At 47.7% G+C, this 12,827-nt stretch overlaps 1 protein-coding gene across 4 annotated transcripts in view; it reads left to right on the top strand.

The window, feature by feature from the left end:
- Nucleotides 1–10,842, top strand: part of CRHR2 (corticotropin releasing hormone receptor 2) — a 246,297-nt gene extending 235,455 nt beyond the window's left edge. For all 4 annotated transcript variants that reach the window (XM_073334745.2, XM_073334747.2, XM_073334746.2 and 1 more), the window contains one exon: nt 9,705–10,842. In XM_073334745.2, coding sequence (XP_073190846.1) covers nt 9,705–9,845 — 141 coding nt within the window. In that variant the 3' untranslated portion in view covers nt 9,846–10,842. The remainder of the gene's footprint in view (nt 1–9,704) is intronic.
- The last annotated feature ends 1,985 nt before the right edge of the window (nt 10,843–12,827 follow it).

Here is a 12,827-nt window from a genome sequence, read left to right as displayed (position 1 = left end):
AAGTTAAACAATGCTGTCTATGTATTTTCTTGTATGGTTATCTAAGTACTGCTAGTTAAAGGCAGCTGATGTCTTGCCTCCTCAAAAGGAAGCAAGAAGGGAAATCCACAAAGAACCCAGGACAAAACTGTCAAAAGCACTTCAGTGACTTACAAGCCTAAATTCTGTTGACTTTCAAAACATTGCCCCCAGTGCCTTCCTGGAGTTCTTTTTTCAGCCTTGAGATATGTGTGTCCCTTCACAAGCAATTAGACACTGAATTCCCAGAATATTTTCTGCCTCGTTAAGTGAGGCTAGATAAAACCCTACTAAAAGAAGACTGAGCTTTTGCCCTCTTCTTCTCCAACATTGTCTACATGGTGTCAGCCTGACCACCTCAAATACAGTCGGTCTCCTCCCAAATGAAAGTTGAAAACATCAGAAAAGAGAGAGAAACTCTGCCCTGTTTCACATTCTGAATGTATCAGCCTGCCCCCTACTCCGATCCGTTCCGCTCACCTAGACCTCATGGATATGATGGTAGAGGAGAAGATAATATCTTAGACTCCCCCACATCCACAGCACAGGAAGAGAAAAATCTCTCCAGGCAACTATTGATCAGACTCCAAATGAGTTTTCCACCAGTGGGACTGGCCTCTGACCTGGCTGCCTCATCAGCTGCATGATGGAGACAAGACGACCTGCTAAGATGGTGAGGGGGAAGGATAATGTCTCTTGTAGATGCAAGTACATGTTTTCTTTTGTGTTTAAGGGTTTTATAATATCTCAGAAAGCCATCAGAGGAGTCGTGGAATGATTGAAAAACGCAATCCTGCAAATTCTGGAACCCTTTGGAGGGGTGTCACCAGCTTTCCTGGGAGAATAACAACTCCATCCTCATAAAGTAGTGATGGTACAATAGAGTGCCATAGAATAGATGGCTTAATAAATTGATAGCACCAGATTAAGAAATTACATCATTAGACAGATAGATAACAGATGAGTTAGCAAAGAAGGGTAATTAGGGAGGGTTGGAATGGCTAATCTCATTGGCCTTGGAATTAGGTACAATGCAAGGATAAATTTGTCCAATTTTTGGATTCAGAGTATCTTCCCCTTTTGGCCCAGGCACTATCTGTCTCTACACACTCTATTATGCTAAAAGTAGCCTATAGTGAATGTATCAGCTTGGAAGCCTGTTCATTATAGCAGCCAGCTATGAATCACCATCTAAATAGTCAGTCATCCACCTGGCCATCTATCAAAACATATTCATTCTGAACCTGAGGGACATGTATTGGGAGTGCCTCAGAACCGCTGAATGAATGTGACTCTGTGGGTGGAGGTTTAATTGTGTATCCAGTACTGGTTTCACTGCCCGATGGCTGGTGGCCTACAAAGAGAATATAAGAACTGCTACTGGAGATTACCCTTTAGTGCAAGGTCATGCGAGCGACAAAATCTTCCCTTTCAGGCCCCAGAGTAGCCGCACAGCCTCAGGGCTGCAGTAACCTCTCCTTCAAATGAAGGCATGACTGCAGCGTGAGTAAGAACACCCATGCCAACTTTAAATCTAGCTTGTGTGGGGAACAGTGGTAGTGAGCCCACACTACCCCATCTTATCTGTCCTAGTACAAGCCCGCTGGGGACCCTGGATACATACTCAGGGTCCATGCCACTACCTATTCTCTACTACTGTTACTCGCGCTGGCTAGATTAAACCTAACACAAGTGTAGCTACCTGCGCTGCAATCACAACTTCATTTGCTGTGTAGACATACCCTAGATCCTGCCTCTCCCCTAGACAGGGATGTTGTGACTAGTGGAGCCCCAACCCTTGACCCTGTGGCTCCCATCTGTACTAGGGTGGAAGGAGCGTTGTGGCCCAAAGGAGGTGCCGGTGCCAGGAGTAGGCTCCCTGTGCTTTTGACCCCCATTTGTGGACGTGGGCCAGTCCTGCTGTCTGCTAGACATTCCATGCTGCAGTTGTGGGGGCGCTGGGTTTGTCCTGATGTCTGCACTGTGTGCTGTGTGTCCTTAAAACTACGCAAAACCCACACTGTCTTCATGAAGATTTTCATGCATAGAGACACATTGCTGCGGTTGTCTTAGAAAATAAACCCCAGAGGTCCAGTCTGATTAGTGGCAAACACCCATCCATTCATTACCGGGATTTGCTAAATTGGTGCCAAAAGGCTACTTTCCTGAAAAATGATTAATTGTAATATGATGAACTGGAAAAAAATATTAGAAAAAAAGGAAAGAATTATGTGACATAAAACTATTGGGTCACACCATCTGCAGATATGAAAAAGTGGCCATGTGAGCTGCTTTTCATAAGATTAAATAATCAACTGCATCCATTCATGTAGGAGCTTTGACTTTTATTAAATTTGGTTACTTCTCCGACAACATATATTGTGTATGTGGAGCTATTAACCAATGGCAATATCTAACTGGGGGCTCCTTTAAATAGAGATGATGTTTGTAATAAACTGCCTGCCCCAGTTATCTATCGATAAGGTTGCCCCCACTGGCTTGAGTCGTTAACCCTGTAGAGTTGTTTCCATAAGGTGAAAAATCAATAATATGAGTCAGGTCTGTTCTTGGTTTAAACTTTTGTAACCAAGGAAGCCCCACAGTCCTCTGAGCTCTGACCTGTCATGTGGCCTATTGCCTTGGGCAGTAGTCTTCCATTGTTTGCAGCAATATATCTTTACTACATGAACAGACTTAATTGCTCCCGCTGTTGAGCCTGAATCAGTATGCTTGGCACACCCATTGGCTTTGATGACATGTGAGATTGTCTTTCATCATAACAGCAGTGATCTGCACTACCAAATAGAAGACTTGGGTAGCCCCCAGGACAACTGATTCCGGGGAAGCCATGGAGGTGTCTGTTCATCAACAAGAGCTAGTGAATGTTTCAGATCTAATTGCACTTTTCCTTGTTTGCGCAATTAGTGTATTTTTTGCCCTTTACACAGTTTGGAACAATTGAACATGACTGGTCAGTTGACAGGGAGTCTCATTTACTGCAGATGGTGTCTTGTTTGAGATTGTAATGCTGCAGGGGACTATTTCAAGTAATTATAATTTTAATGGGTTTTTTTAAGCCAAACTTTAAATTTTGAGCATAAACCAAGAATCCAGAATCAAAGACCTGCTTGTTTTTCTAATTCCTGTAGGTCCTCAGATACAATGGTGAGGGACTTAGACAGACAGACAGTATACTGGCAAAAAGAGCCCACCTAACACCCAGACTGCTGCAGCTGCAGTCTGTGCAAATAAAGGAGTGGCAATCTGGTTGCATGCCGCGGGAGATGAAAGAGACACTAACTGAAAGTTAATAGCTCTGATTCTAACCTAGAGGATCTTCCTGAATAACTGTCAGATTCTCTTCTGAACCTCTTTGGTGCACAGAGCGAACGATGAAAAAAGTCAGAGACTTGATGCTGCACACTTTGTCCTCTCCCCTAGATTACAGGGTGAATTTAATGGAACTTCCACCCAGCTTCTCCAGGAGGCATCCCCCAAATCCATTTGTTACCAAAAATCCAAGTTGTAAATTCAGTTATCTCAGTTCATAGCACAATGCTGGGAACTGGAACATAGCGTGAGCTCATTCCATGCAGAAGGCAGATGGAACTTGTTAGTGAATTCATCACTTGGACTTGTTTTTATGGAAACATTGTGATAACTCTTGGCCAGAGCCAAAGCCCATTGAAATCAGTGTGAGCCTTTCCATTTACTTCAGTGGCCTGTAGACCAGGCACTCTGAGTCTAGAAGCTGTATCCACCTAGCCACTAGCAAAGCAACATTGAACAGTCCGGGAACATATACAATCAGGTACAATGGTCATCACTGTTGTCATTCCACCTTAACTACTGCAGCCTGTTCCTTTCTTACCTACCCAACACCTATATCACCTCCCTTCTATCCAAGATCATTTCCCATTGATCTCACCAAGCTGCCCCTTCTTTGAATGCATCCATTTGCTCTCTCTTTTCCACCAGATCATGTTCAAGCTTCATGTCTTCAACCCAAGGCCCTTCCCACCCCTTTTCCTACTTTATTATTACTTATGGGTTTTGCCCTCGCACCTAGAGGCCCCAAGTGATTGGGTCCCCACCATGTCAAGGATGGTACAAACATATCTAGTTTTCTTTCATTCTGCGTGACACATGAAACATCCTCCCAAAACAGATCTGGAAGGCAGCTACGCTCTTCTGCTTCCACTTTTTTCTTAGCACACACTTCTACTTGATGGCTGCAAGAAATTAGCCGACTACTATGGTCAAGGGAGAGTATTGCAGGTTTTATCCCTCTCTCTTTCCCTTCCATGATGGTCCCTATGGCTGGTAGTGGGAATGGATGTATCCACAGGAGTCTCTCCAATAAGATGTGGTCCATAGTATGCAAAGGTTTGAGAATGCTTGGGATAGGTCATTCAATCAGGAATCCAAAACCATAACCAGGTGACTTCTGTGACCAATCCCACAGCCCAGATTCTACAAACTGAATAGTGAACAACCCATGATAACCCATAGGCCCAAATGTGTTGATAAATAGTATTTGACAAACAATTCCAAGGAATGAACAAATTCAGGAAGGGCAGGATCAGTTCACAATTTGCAAAGGGTAGAAAGGGTCAAATCACATGATAAATTGTTTGCAACAAATGGTTTGACCAAACAGTTGCAGCCTGGAGAACTGGACTCTGTGATCTGATAGCACAGACAACCTCTGTTATCTCAAGTGATTGACACTTATAGGGACAAAGGTGGTAATTTTGATTTCTCCAGCTGTGTGTGTGCGCTTCGACCATTGACGCCGGTGTCTGTGGCTTTATGCCTCCATGTGCTGTGGTAGGCTAATGCTGTGAATGTCAGGTCATTGATATACTAATGCTGTTGCTAGGAGCTGATGATTGACTCCCAAAATGCTAAATAGAGAGGCACAGCATCTGTCGTAAAGAGATCAATTCAGGTGTCAAGCAGATTACTTTTAAAGGTCGATGGTATTTTTCTTTCACCATGGGCTGTATTCGTTGCTTTTTTTAACATGCTGCTGTTCCCGCCACAGCTATTTTTCCCCTGAAATGCTCCATACAAAAGTTCAGTTTTAGCTGAGCGCTTGCCGGAGTTTCAGTGCTGAGCATGGTGAGGAGAGGTAAATTCAGAATTACGCTTTTCTGCTTGGGCTTTAGACACAGGCTTTAGATCGGGCTAGAGGCATGGTAGGATTGAGGCACCTAACTGCCACTTTAAGTACCTAAATTCCAGAAACAGGCTCCACTGGGATGCACAAAGCCCCCGCTCGGCTGCCCCCAAATGCCGTAGGTGAATAAACTCGTGTGGCGCGTAGACTTTTGCAGTAAAAGTTCCCTAGGTGCCTATGTTTCGCCTCCGAGCATGCACATGGCCACCTCATGCCAGGCAGATGGACGCCTGAGCCCTAGTACCGTGCACAAACTGAGGGGAGACAGATGTTCCTCACCTAACTCTCCTGTGGGACCTGAGCCCATAAAAGTGGTCAGACCTCACCTCCTGGATCAGGCCCCTAGAGCACGGATCTCAAACTCGAATCACCACGAGGGCCACATGAGGACTAGTACATTGGCCCAAGGGCCGCATCACTGACCCTTCCCCGCACGCTGCCCCCGGCCCCGCCCCCACTTCACCCCTTCCATGAGGCCTCGCCCCTGCCCCGCCTCTTTCCACCCCTTCCCTGCCCCCATTCCAACCCCTTCCCCAAATCCCTGTCCTTGTCCCACTTCTTCTCCGCCTCCTCCCCTGAGCACACAGCTCCCCCAGTCCTCCCTCTCTCTCCTGGAAAGCACTAAGTGCCACAAAACAGCTGTTTGGTGGCGGGAAGCACCTGCATGTAGGCAGAGGAGTAGGGACGCGGCGCACTGGGGGAAGGGGGAGGGGAAGCAGGGGGAGGGGACCCTGGCAGGCCACAGGAAATAACTCAGTGGGGTTTGGGGGGACTCAGGGAGCTTGCCGGGCAGCTTGGCGGGCTGCAGGAAATAACCCAGGCCACGTGTTTGAGACCCCTGCCCTAGAGGGTGAGCTTACACAAAACAGCCAGAGGAAGAGGTTATGATGGCATCCACTTTAAAACTTTCAGCCCAGTGGTTACAGCACTCAGCTGGCATGTGGGAGACCCCAGTTCAAGTCCCACCATTGCCTGAGAAGAAGGGGTCTGAACAGGGATCTGTCACCTCTCTAGTGTATGCTCTACCCACTGGGCCCTGGGGTGTTCTGATGTTCAGCACTGTATAAATGATGAAGCGGAGAGAGTTTGAGAGAGCGATTCCATAGGCTCCTGGGTAGAGCTCTGCCCTGGGAGCTGGCTGGCCCAGCATCCAGTTCTCCTGCTCCAGTGTCTTTTTTCAATAATCCAGGGTGGAACCGCTTCAACAGGAGAGACTGGGGCAGCCCCACATCAGGATATCCTGTAGCCCAGGGGTGAGAGCGCCCCTCTGAGAGGTGGCAGACCCCAACTCACATCTGTGCTTCCCCTCAGGTGGAGGGGGGGCTTGACCCAGGTGTCTCCCACCATAACCACTGGCATGAAAGTGAGAAGGTAGACAGTGGCACCATCACCTCCTGCTACAATGACATGGGTGCCTAATGCCAAGAGAGTTTGCAGTTGGGAATCCCAAGCTCAGGGAGGTGCCTCCTGGCAGCCCAGGCTTTAGGTGCCTCTCTCTGGGAGGGATGGGGCTTATCATGTATCCCTCCCCTTGGCATCGCCCATTGGCCAGCTGAGGCGGCTCCTCACCTAGTGTGTTGGCTTTTATGAATCCCATTCTGAGATGCCCGTCTCTCCCCATTCATGGTAGAGGGAGCTCAGGTGTTGTGAATCCCAGTGATTGTCCAGGTGCCTAAAAGTTAGGCCTGGTGATGCTCAGCGGCACCCTGTCTACTTTTCCTTGTGACTCTAACCCACACTGGGCGTCGTCGGATTCAGAGTGGCTCTGCCAGGTGTGTGTCGGCTCATCTCCTTAAACATGCAGCATATTTACACACGTATGGCCCGTAATGGCAGCTTCAGCTGTACAGCTCAGCACTGCTGTTATTGCCCATTGTCCTGTCTCACACTTCTAAAGCCAAGAGCGGTCTCGTGAACGCGTGCGAACCACTTCTTGTTCAAATTCACGTCTTTATCTCCAGGTCACTCTATTTGACTTGATTGGCTTGAAGCTCAATTGATAAACCTAATCTGGCTTCATTATCCAGATGGTCAAAACAGATTGCTCAGAAGCATACAGGGGCCATTAAATAACTCATCATTTCCATGACCCACTAGAGTGCTGCTCTGCGAGCACCTGGGGTTCATTAGTTATGTCAGGACTGTCAAGCTGTCTGCGAGATAATTATCAGGCTACATAGTAGAGCCACACAAGCGTCCTTCTGTATCACGGGGTGGGCTGTGTGTGTGAAATTCACTGATTAGGTGGGCTTAAGTGGGAGCTAGGCCTTTTGTTGGTCTCCTGCACGGGGTGGATTTCACTCTGGGAGGAAACTCTTCCCTAATGAAATCTCAGCATCTGGTGACTTTTTGTCTGTGTGTGAGTGTGGAATGTGCAAAGGGAGATCTCGAATGTGCTGCAAAAGGAAGGAAGGGGAAAGCCCACGTTCAGTACAGGATAGTTCCAACCGCCCCATTACCCCTTAGATTCTGTGTGACCCACAGCATGTTTGTGTGCCATCCTTGTGTTATCATAGAAATGGAAGGGACCTTGAGAAGTCATCAAGTCCAGCTCCCTGCACTGAGGCAGGACCAAGGAAACCTAGACCATCCCTGACAGGTGTTTGTCCAACCTGTTCTTAAAACCTCCCATGACGGTGATGCTCATATCATTATTGTGTGTGTTCACCTAAAAACAGAAGGGGGGGAAATATCCCTTCTCTGCTCTATACTGAACCACCTTGGGCTGCCTATGGGCAACATCAGAGGCAAACAAGCCTCCAGGCTATGACTTGACTTTCTCTCCACTCTGCATCTCTGTAGCACACATCAGCACCTGTCTTTCTGCCGCTCCCATGGGCCAGCGGTTTCTTTTTGTACGAGACACGGTCAATAAAAAGAACCGATGAATCAACTAACAATTGAGCATTATCAGCCTGCTTCTGACATAACTGCAGAAAACCTACTCCATCCCCAGGGAGGGGTCAGTAGTCTATTTTATATGGGTAAAAATCACCATTTCATAATTCAAGTCTCTTTTTATGACAGTTATGGAAATTGGACTAGGAAAACAGGGAATGTGGGTAGCACCCAATTTATAGTATGTGCAAGTTTGGGAGTGGGCAGCAGCTTACAGGGACACATCACCTTCAAAATCACACTGCGATCTGAAGACCTTTGGCTATGATTGTTAGGTACAAGTGTGTTATGATTTTGTATTAGCGCGGCGCCTGAAGTCTTCAAAAGAAACCGAGGCCCCATCATGCCGGTGCACACACAGAGTAAGAGACAGCCTCTGTTGTGAAGAGCCTGCACCCAAAATAGACCAGACAAAGGGTGGGGGAAAAGGAAGCATTATCAGCCCTTTTACAGAGGGGGAGATGAAGCACAGAGACGCTAACTCATTGCCCAAGGTCACACAAGAAGTGTGTGGCGAAGACAGGAATCAAACCCAGGGATGAGACCCTTGTTGCCACTTTACACCCAATAAAATGGCTGGAGCGGCATAAAGAGGCTCTAAGGGTACGTCTACACAGCAGCTAGACACACGCGGCTGGCCTGTGACAGCCGATGTGGACTGCGGGGCTGTTTCATTGCTGGGGAGACTTCCGGGCTCGGGCTGGAGCCCAGGCTCTGGGGCCCTCCCACCTCACAGAATCCTAGAGCCCGGGCCCCACCCTGGGCTCGGAAGCCTACATTGCAATGAAACAGCCCCGTGAGCCTGAGCCAGCCACGGGTTTTTCATTGCAGTATAGCCCCGGTTCTGGCTACGATTTGGTCATGCAGGTTGCAGAAGTCATGGAATCCATGACTTCCAGAGACCTCCGTGACTTCAGCCTGTGGTGCTGTGGTGTCCCCTGCTGCCCGCGGTGGCTCGGAGCCCCCCACCGACTGCAGCAGCTGGGAGCTGCAGAGTATCCCCATGGGCGGGGACCCCCTGGAGCTCTGAGCCACCGCGGGCAGTGGGCTCCCCTGCGCCCCGCAACTCCCAGCTCTTGCAGGCAGCAGGGGCTCCCAGAGTGCCAAGCCATGGGCGGCAGAGGGATCCCGCAGCACCAAGTCATGGGTGGCTGGGGGACCCTGGGAACTCCCAGCCAGGGTCCCCACAACTGCCCAGCCACCGCGGGTGGCGGGGGACCCCAGAGCCCCAGCAGCAAGAATGGGTGCTGGAGCCTTTTCCCTCCCAGTTTTGTCACGGTTATTTTTAGTATAGGTCACAAACAGGTCACAGGCTTCTGTGAATTTTTACTTTATTGCCTCTGACGTGTCTGTCACTTGTACTAAAAATCCCCATGACAAAATGGGGGCCTTAATTATGAGGTGCTCTAGTATTGTGGTAATGTGGGCTGTAGGCGCACATAAGCTAGACCGTAAAGCCCCCAACATTAGCAAAGGAGACTCTGGGTCATTGCAGAACTCGGACCTCCCTTTTCTGAAATTGACTCGACTTCAAGTTGACAGCATACTCTTCACGGGAGAAGCAGGTTCCTTCTGAATACTCACACCCTTCCCTCTCTCCCCTCAGGTCCGCTCGGCCGCGAGAAAACGCTGGCATCGCTGGCAGGACCACCACGCCCTGCGGGTGCGCGTGGCCCGGGCTATGTCGATTCCCACCTCCCCAACGAGAATCAGCTTCCACAGCATCAAACAGACGGCAGCAGTTTGACCACACAGACGTCCAGCCACCTTCAGAGTTTTTCCCTCTTCCCCTTTTTGTCTGTCTTTCCTCCTTTTCTCAGTACTGTGCTCTTCTTGCAGCGAGACGCTCCCTTGTGTCTTGGTGGACATTTGACCATTTATATATGAGGCTGCTTTAAGGCAACCGGCCAAAAATATAACAAAGAAAGGAGTGCAGGGGGGAGGAGAGGGGAGCAGGTTTAGGAACAATAGGATTTAAAACTGGTAGCCCCATTCGGAGATTCTCAGCATCTAATGACAAAGGGAAAAACCTGGTGGAAGGAACAATCGATTTCATTTTTCTTTAAGGATTGTGGTTAAAGAGACTGTTTTGACAAATTGCCTGCCTCATTCCACACTTCAGCTCCTAATGATTTCAACAGGTTTGTTCTGTAGATTGTCTGTCTGTCTCCTTCTTTGAGCTTGGTAAAAGTCTTGCCTAGTGAGCAAGGGAGCAGGCAAAAGGGGATCTGGCAGGTGTTTGGGGGGATCGGGATGTGTGTATCTTCCCCACTGCTCCCTCTGCTGGATTAGGGAATCACTGGTCTATTTAACAGCCAGCTATTTGTCCTGCTGGCACCCAGCCTTGTTCACATATGAGGTTTTGAAACGGACAAACTCAGCCATATCTCTGGATCTCTCTATAAAGTACTGTGTTTCATCTCTGCTTAGCCGAATAGTTTTGAAATTGTGTAAGCAGCCACCGGACCTCTTTGTTTTACCTGGTGGCATGGAAAGGACAACTGAGGATTTGCTCAGCTGTATTGCTTGGGTTTCAAAATAATAAAATAAAAGGGAAGCTGTGTAAAAACTCATAACGCTGATGGTGACGGGGATGATATTTGAATTACGAGGAAGGTGCAAAGTGCTGCACGAGGACTTTCTATTTTGTGTTTTGAACTAGAGCAAATGTATCTACTAGGCTTTTTATGTGATGTTCAGAAATACTGTATATTTTCAATAATAAACACTATTCTGGGTTGGTTTCTATTGATCAAGATGGCTTTTTAGGTTGGGAAGAAAGAGGAAATGGGGTCTGGGTGTTAATGAGAGCGTTTGATACCTAAGCATGGGAAATGGAAAGCAACAAAACATCTTGGACAAAGAGAACCCACTTGAAAAAAACATACCGCAAAAGGGCCCTTCAAAGGAACAAGAAATTCCTCCATTCTCAGGGTATTCTCTTTGCATCCGATCCCTGAAGAGCAGAGCCTAGATGACATCCCATTGCTGGGCACAGTTCCTTTCATCACACTCAATTTCAGTAGCGAAGAAGAAAGCAGGTTATAAAATATCCTCTCTCTCCCTAGAAAAAAGAATCTCCCCCAGCACCTGGGTGACTTGTTCTGTTCAGGTTAGCAGCAACACAGCTGCCCGTGGTTTCGCGGAGGGAAGTTGCATTTTTCCTTCTCGGGTTTGTGGAGCTCCAAAGACTTCCCTGCTGAGTTCGGTCTCTAAGCCCACAAACCTCTCTGCTCTCTTCCAGCTGGCATCTCCTCTGTAGTGAGCCAGACTCCTTGAACGTTCTAACATGTTGTGGGTAAAGGCTGGGACCGTTTTAGCCCATTAAAATGGTATGACTTGCCCTCACCTTGAATTTTTAGATTCATTTCAGGGAATGAGCTGTGTGCGCCAAGAAGAAATTGCTTCCTGGGAGTGTCTGATGGAAGAAAGTACTCGCCCACTTTGTGGTGGGGGCTAATTAGATCATATCCTTACAGTCCCTCTGAGGCTATAAAGCACAGAGGTGTGCAAGATATTTGCAAGAAAAAGCAAAGCTATTCAAGGTCAATTAGGTTTTTCATCTCCTTCCAAACACAGAAGTTGGGGATTGGTCCTGCTTTGAGCAGGGGGTTGGACTAGATGACCTTCTGAGGTCCCTTCCAACCCTGATATTCTGTGATTCTATGAATCTGTGAAGTGATCCCATTTTCATGGGGCGTTTCAATGAGGTAAATGGCTATTTCAAGTAGTCTGGCTTCCCAAAGAACTGAGACCCCAACAGTTCTGCTGAAATAAGCACCCAAACGTACAGATGCTTGTCCAAACTTTCGGAACTTCCAGGGTCTGTAAAACCCAGCTGGAAGTCTCGTGGGTGCTTCTTTGAGCTGAACTGTTAGAGGTTTGCCCAACAATTATGAGTGTGTATTCATCAAAACCATCCATGTGGCCTTCAAAAGGGTTTAACATTTGGAGCCAAATATGGTCTCAGATGAGTGTAAATGCAATGTTTACTGTTAGTAGCCCTAATGTATTGTTACCAGTGTCACAGTACACTTCTAGAACTACTCCCTTATTGTACAATGTATGTATCAGTACATGCCCCTTTCTGCAGCCCTTACTCATGCTGGGCCAAAGTATCTGCAGGAGCAAAGGGATGCAAGCCCATTGACTTCAACAGAGTTTTGCCCACTTACACCAGCAGAATATTTGTCCCTCATAGTCAGACTTTTGTAATAATCCCACTGAGTCCAGTGGGACAGGTCGAATTACTAGCAGTAACTGCGACTAACCCTGAGTAAAGGCTGCCGAATCAGGTCCAATGTGTTGTAGCGGTTCCATTCTGAGAATTACCTAGTTGATCTGATTTCCTGTGTCAAGACTATGACAACACGCAGTTGCCTTTCAGGATCATCTATCGAGGGGACAAATAGTTTGTGTCATTTCTCTGCAGAGGGGGAGATACTGAAAAGATCAACTCTATTTTGTTTCTGTGGTGCAGCAGTGGAAGGAAACAATGGGTTTGCCATTGAGAAAGGATTTATGAGTTTTCGGGTTGCTTTCTGGATGTGCCTGGGCTGCAATCAGGCAGTGCGATTGCTGCTCTTGTGGATGGACCCAAGACTGCTTTAATCTAGCTAGCTGGGGTCCTGGACTGGCAAAGCCACAGCAGCGTGCGCTTCACCACAGGCTAGTCCCATGGATTTCAATACATCTCCACAGACTACTAACGGGGGCTTGATTTTCAGTT

Source organism: Lepidochelys kempii, chromosome 2 (genome assembly GCF_965140285.1).
Source record: "Lepidochelys kempii isolate rLepKem1 chromosome 2, rLepKem1.hap1, whole genome shotgun sequence".
NCBI lineage: Eukaryota > Metazoa > Chordata > Testudines > Cheloniidae > Lepidochelys > Lepidochelys kempii.
The sequence above is the reverse complement of the archived record's forward strand: the minus strand, read 5'-3'. Positions and strand labels throughout refer to the sequence as shown.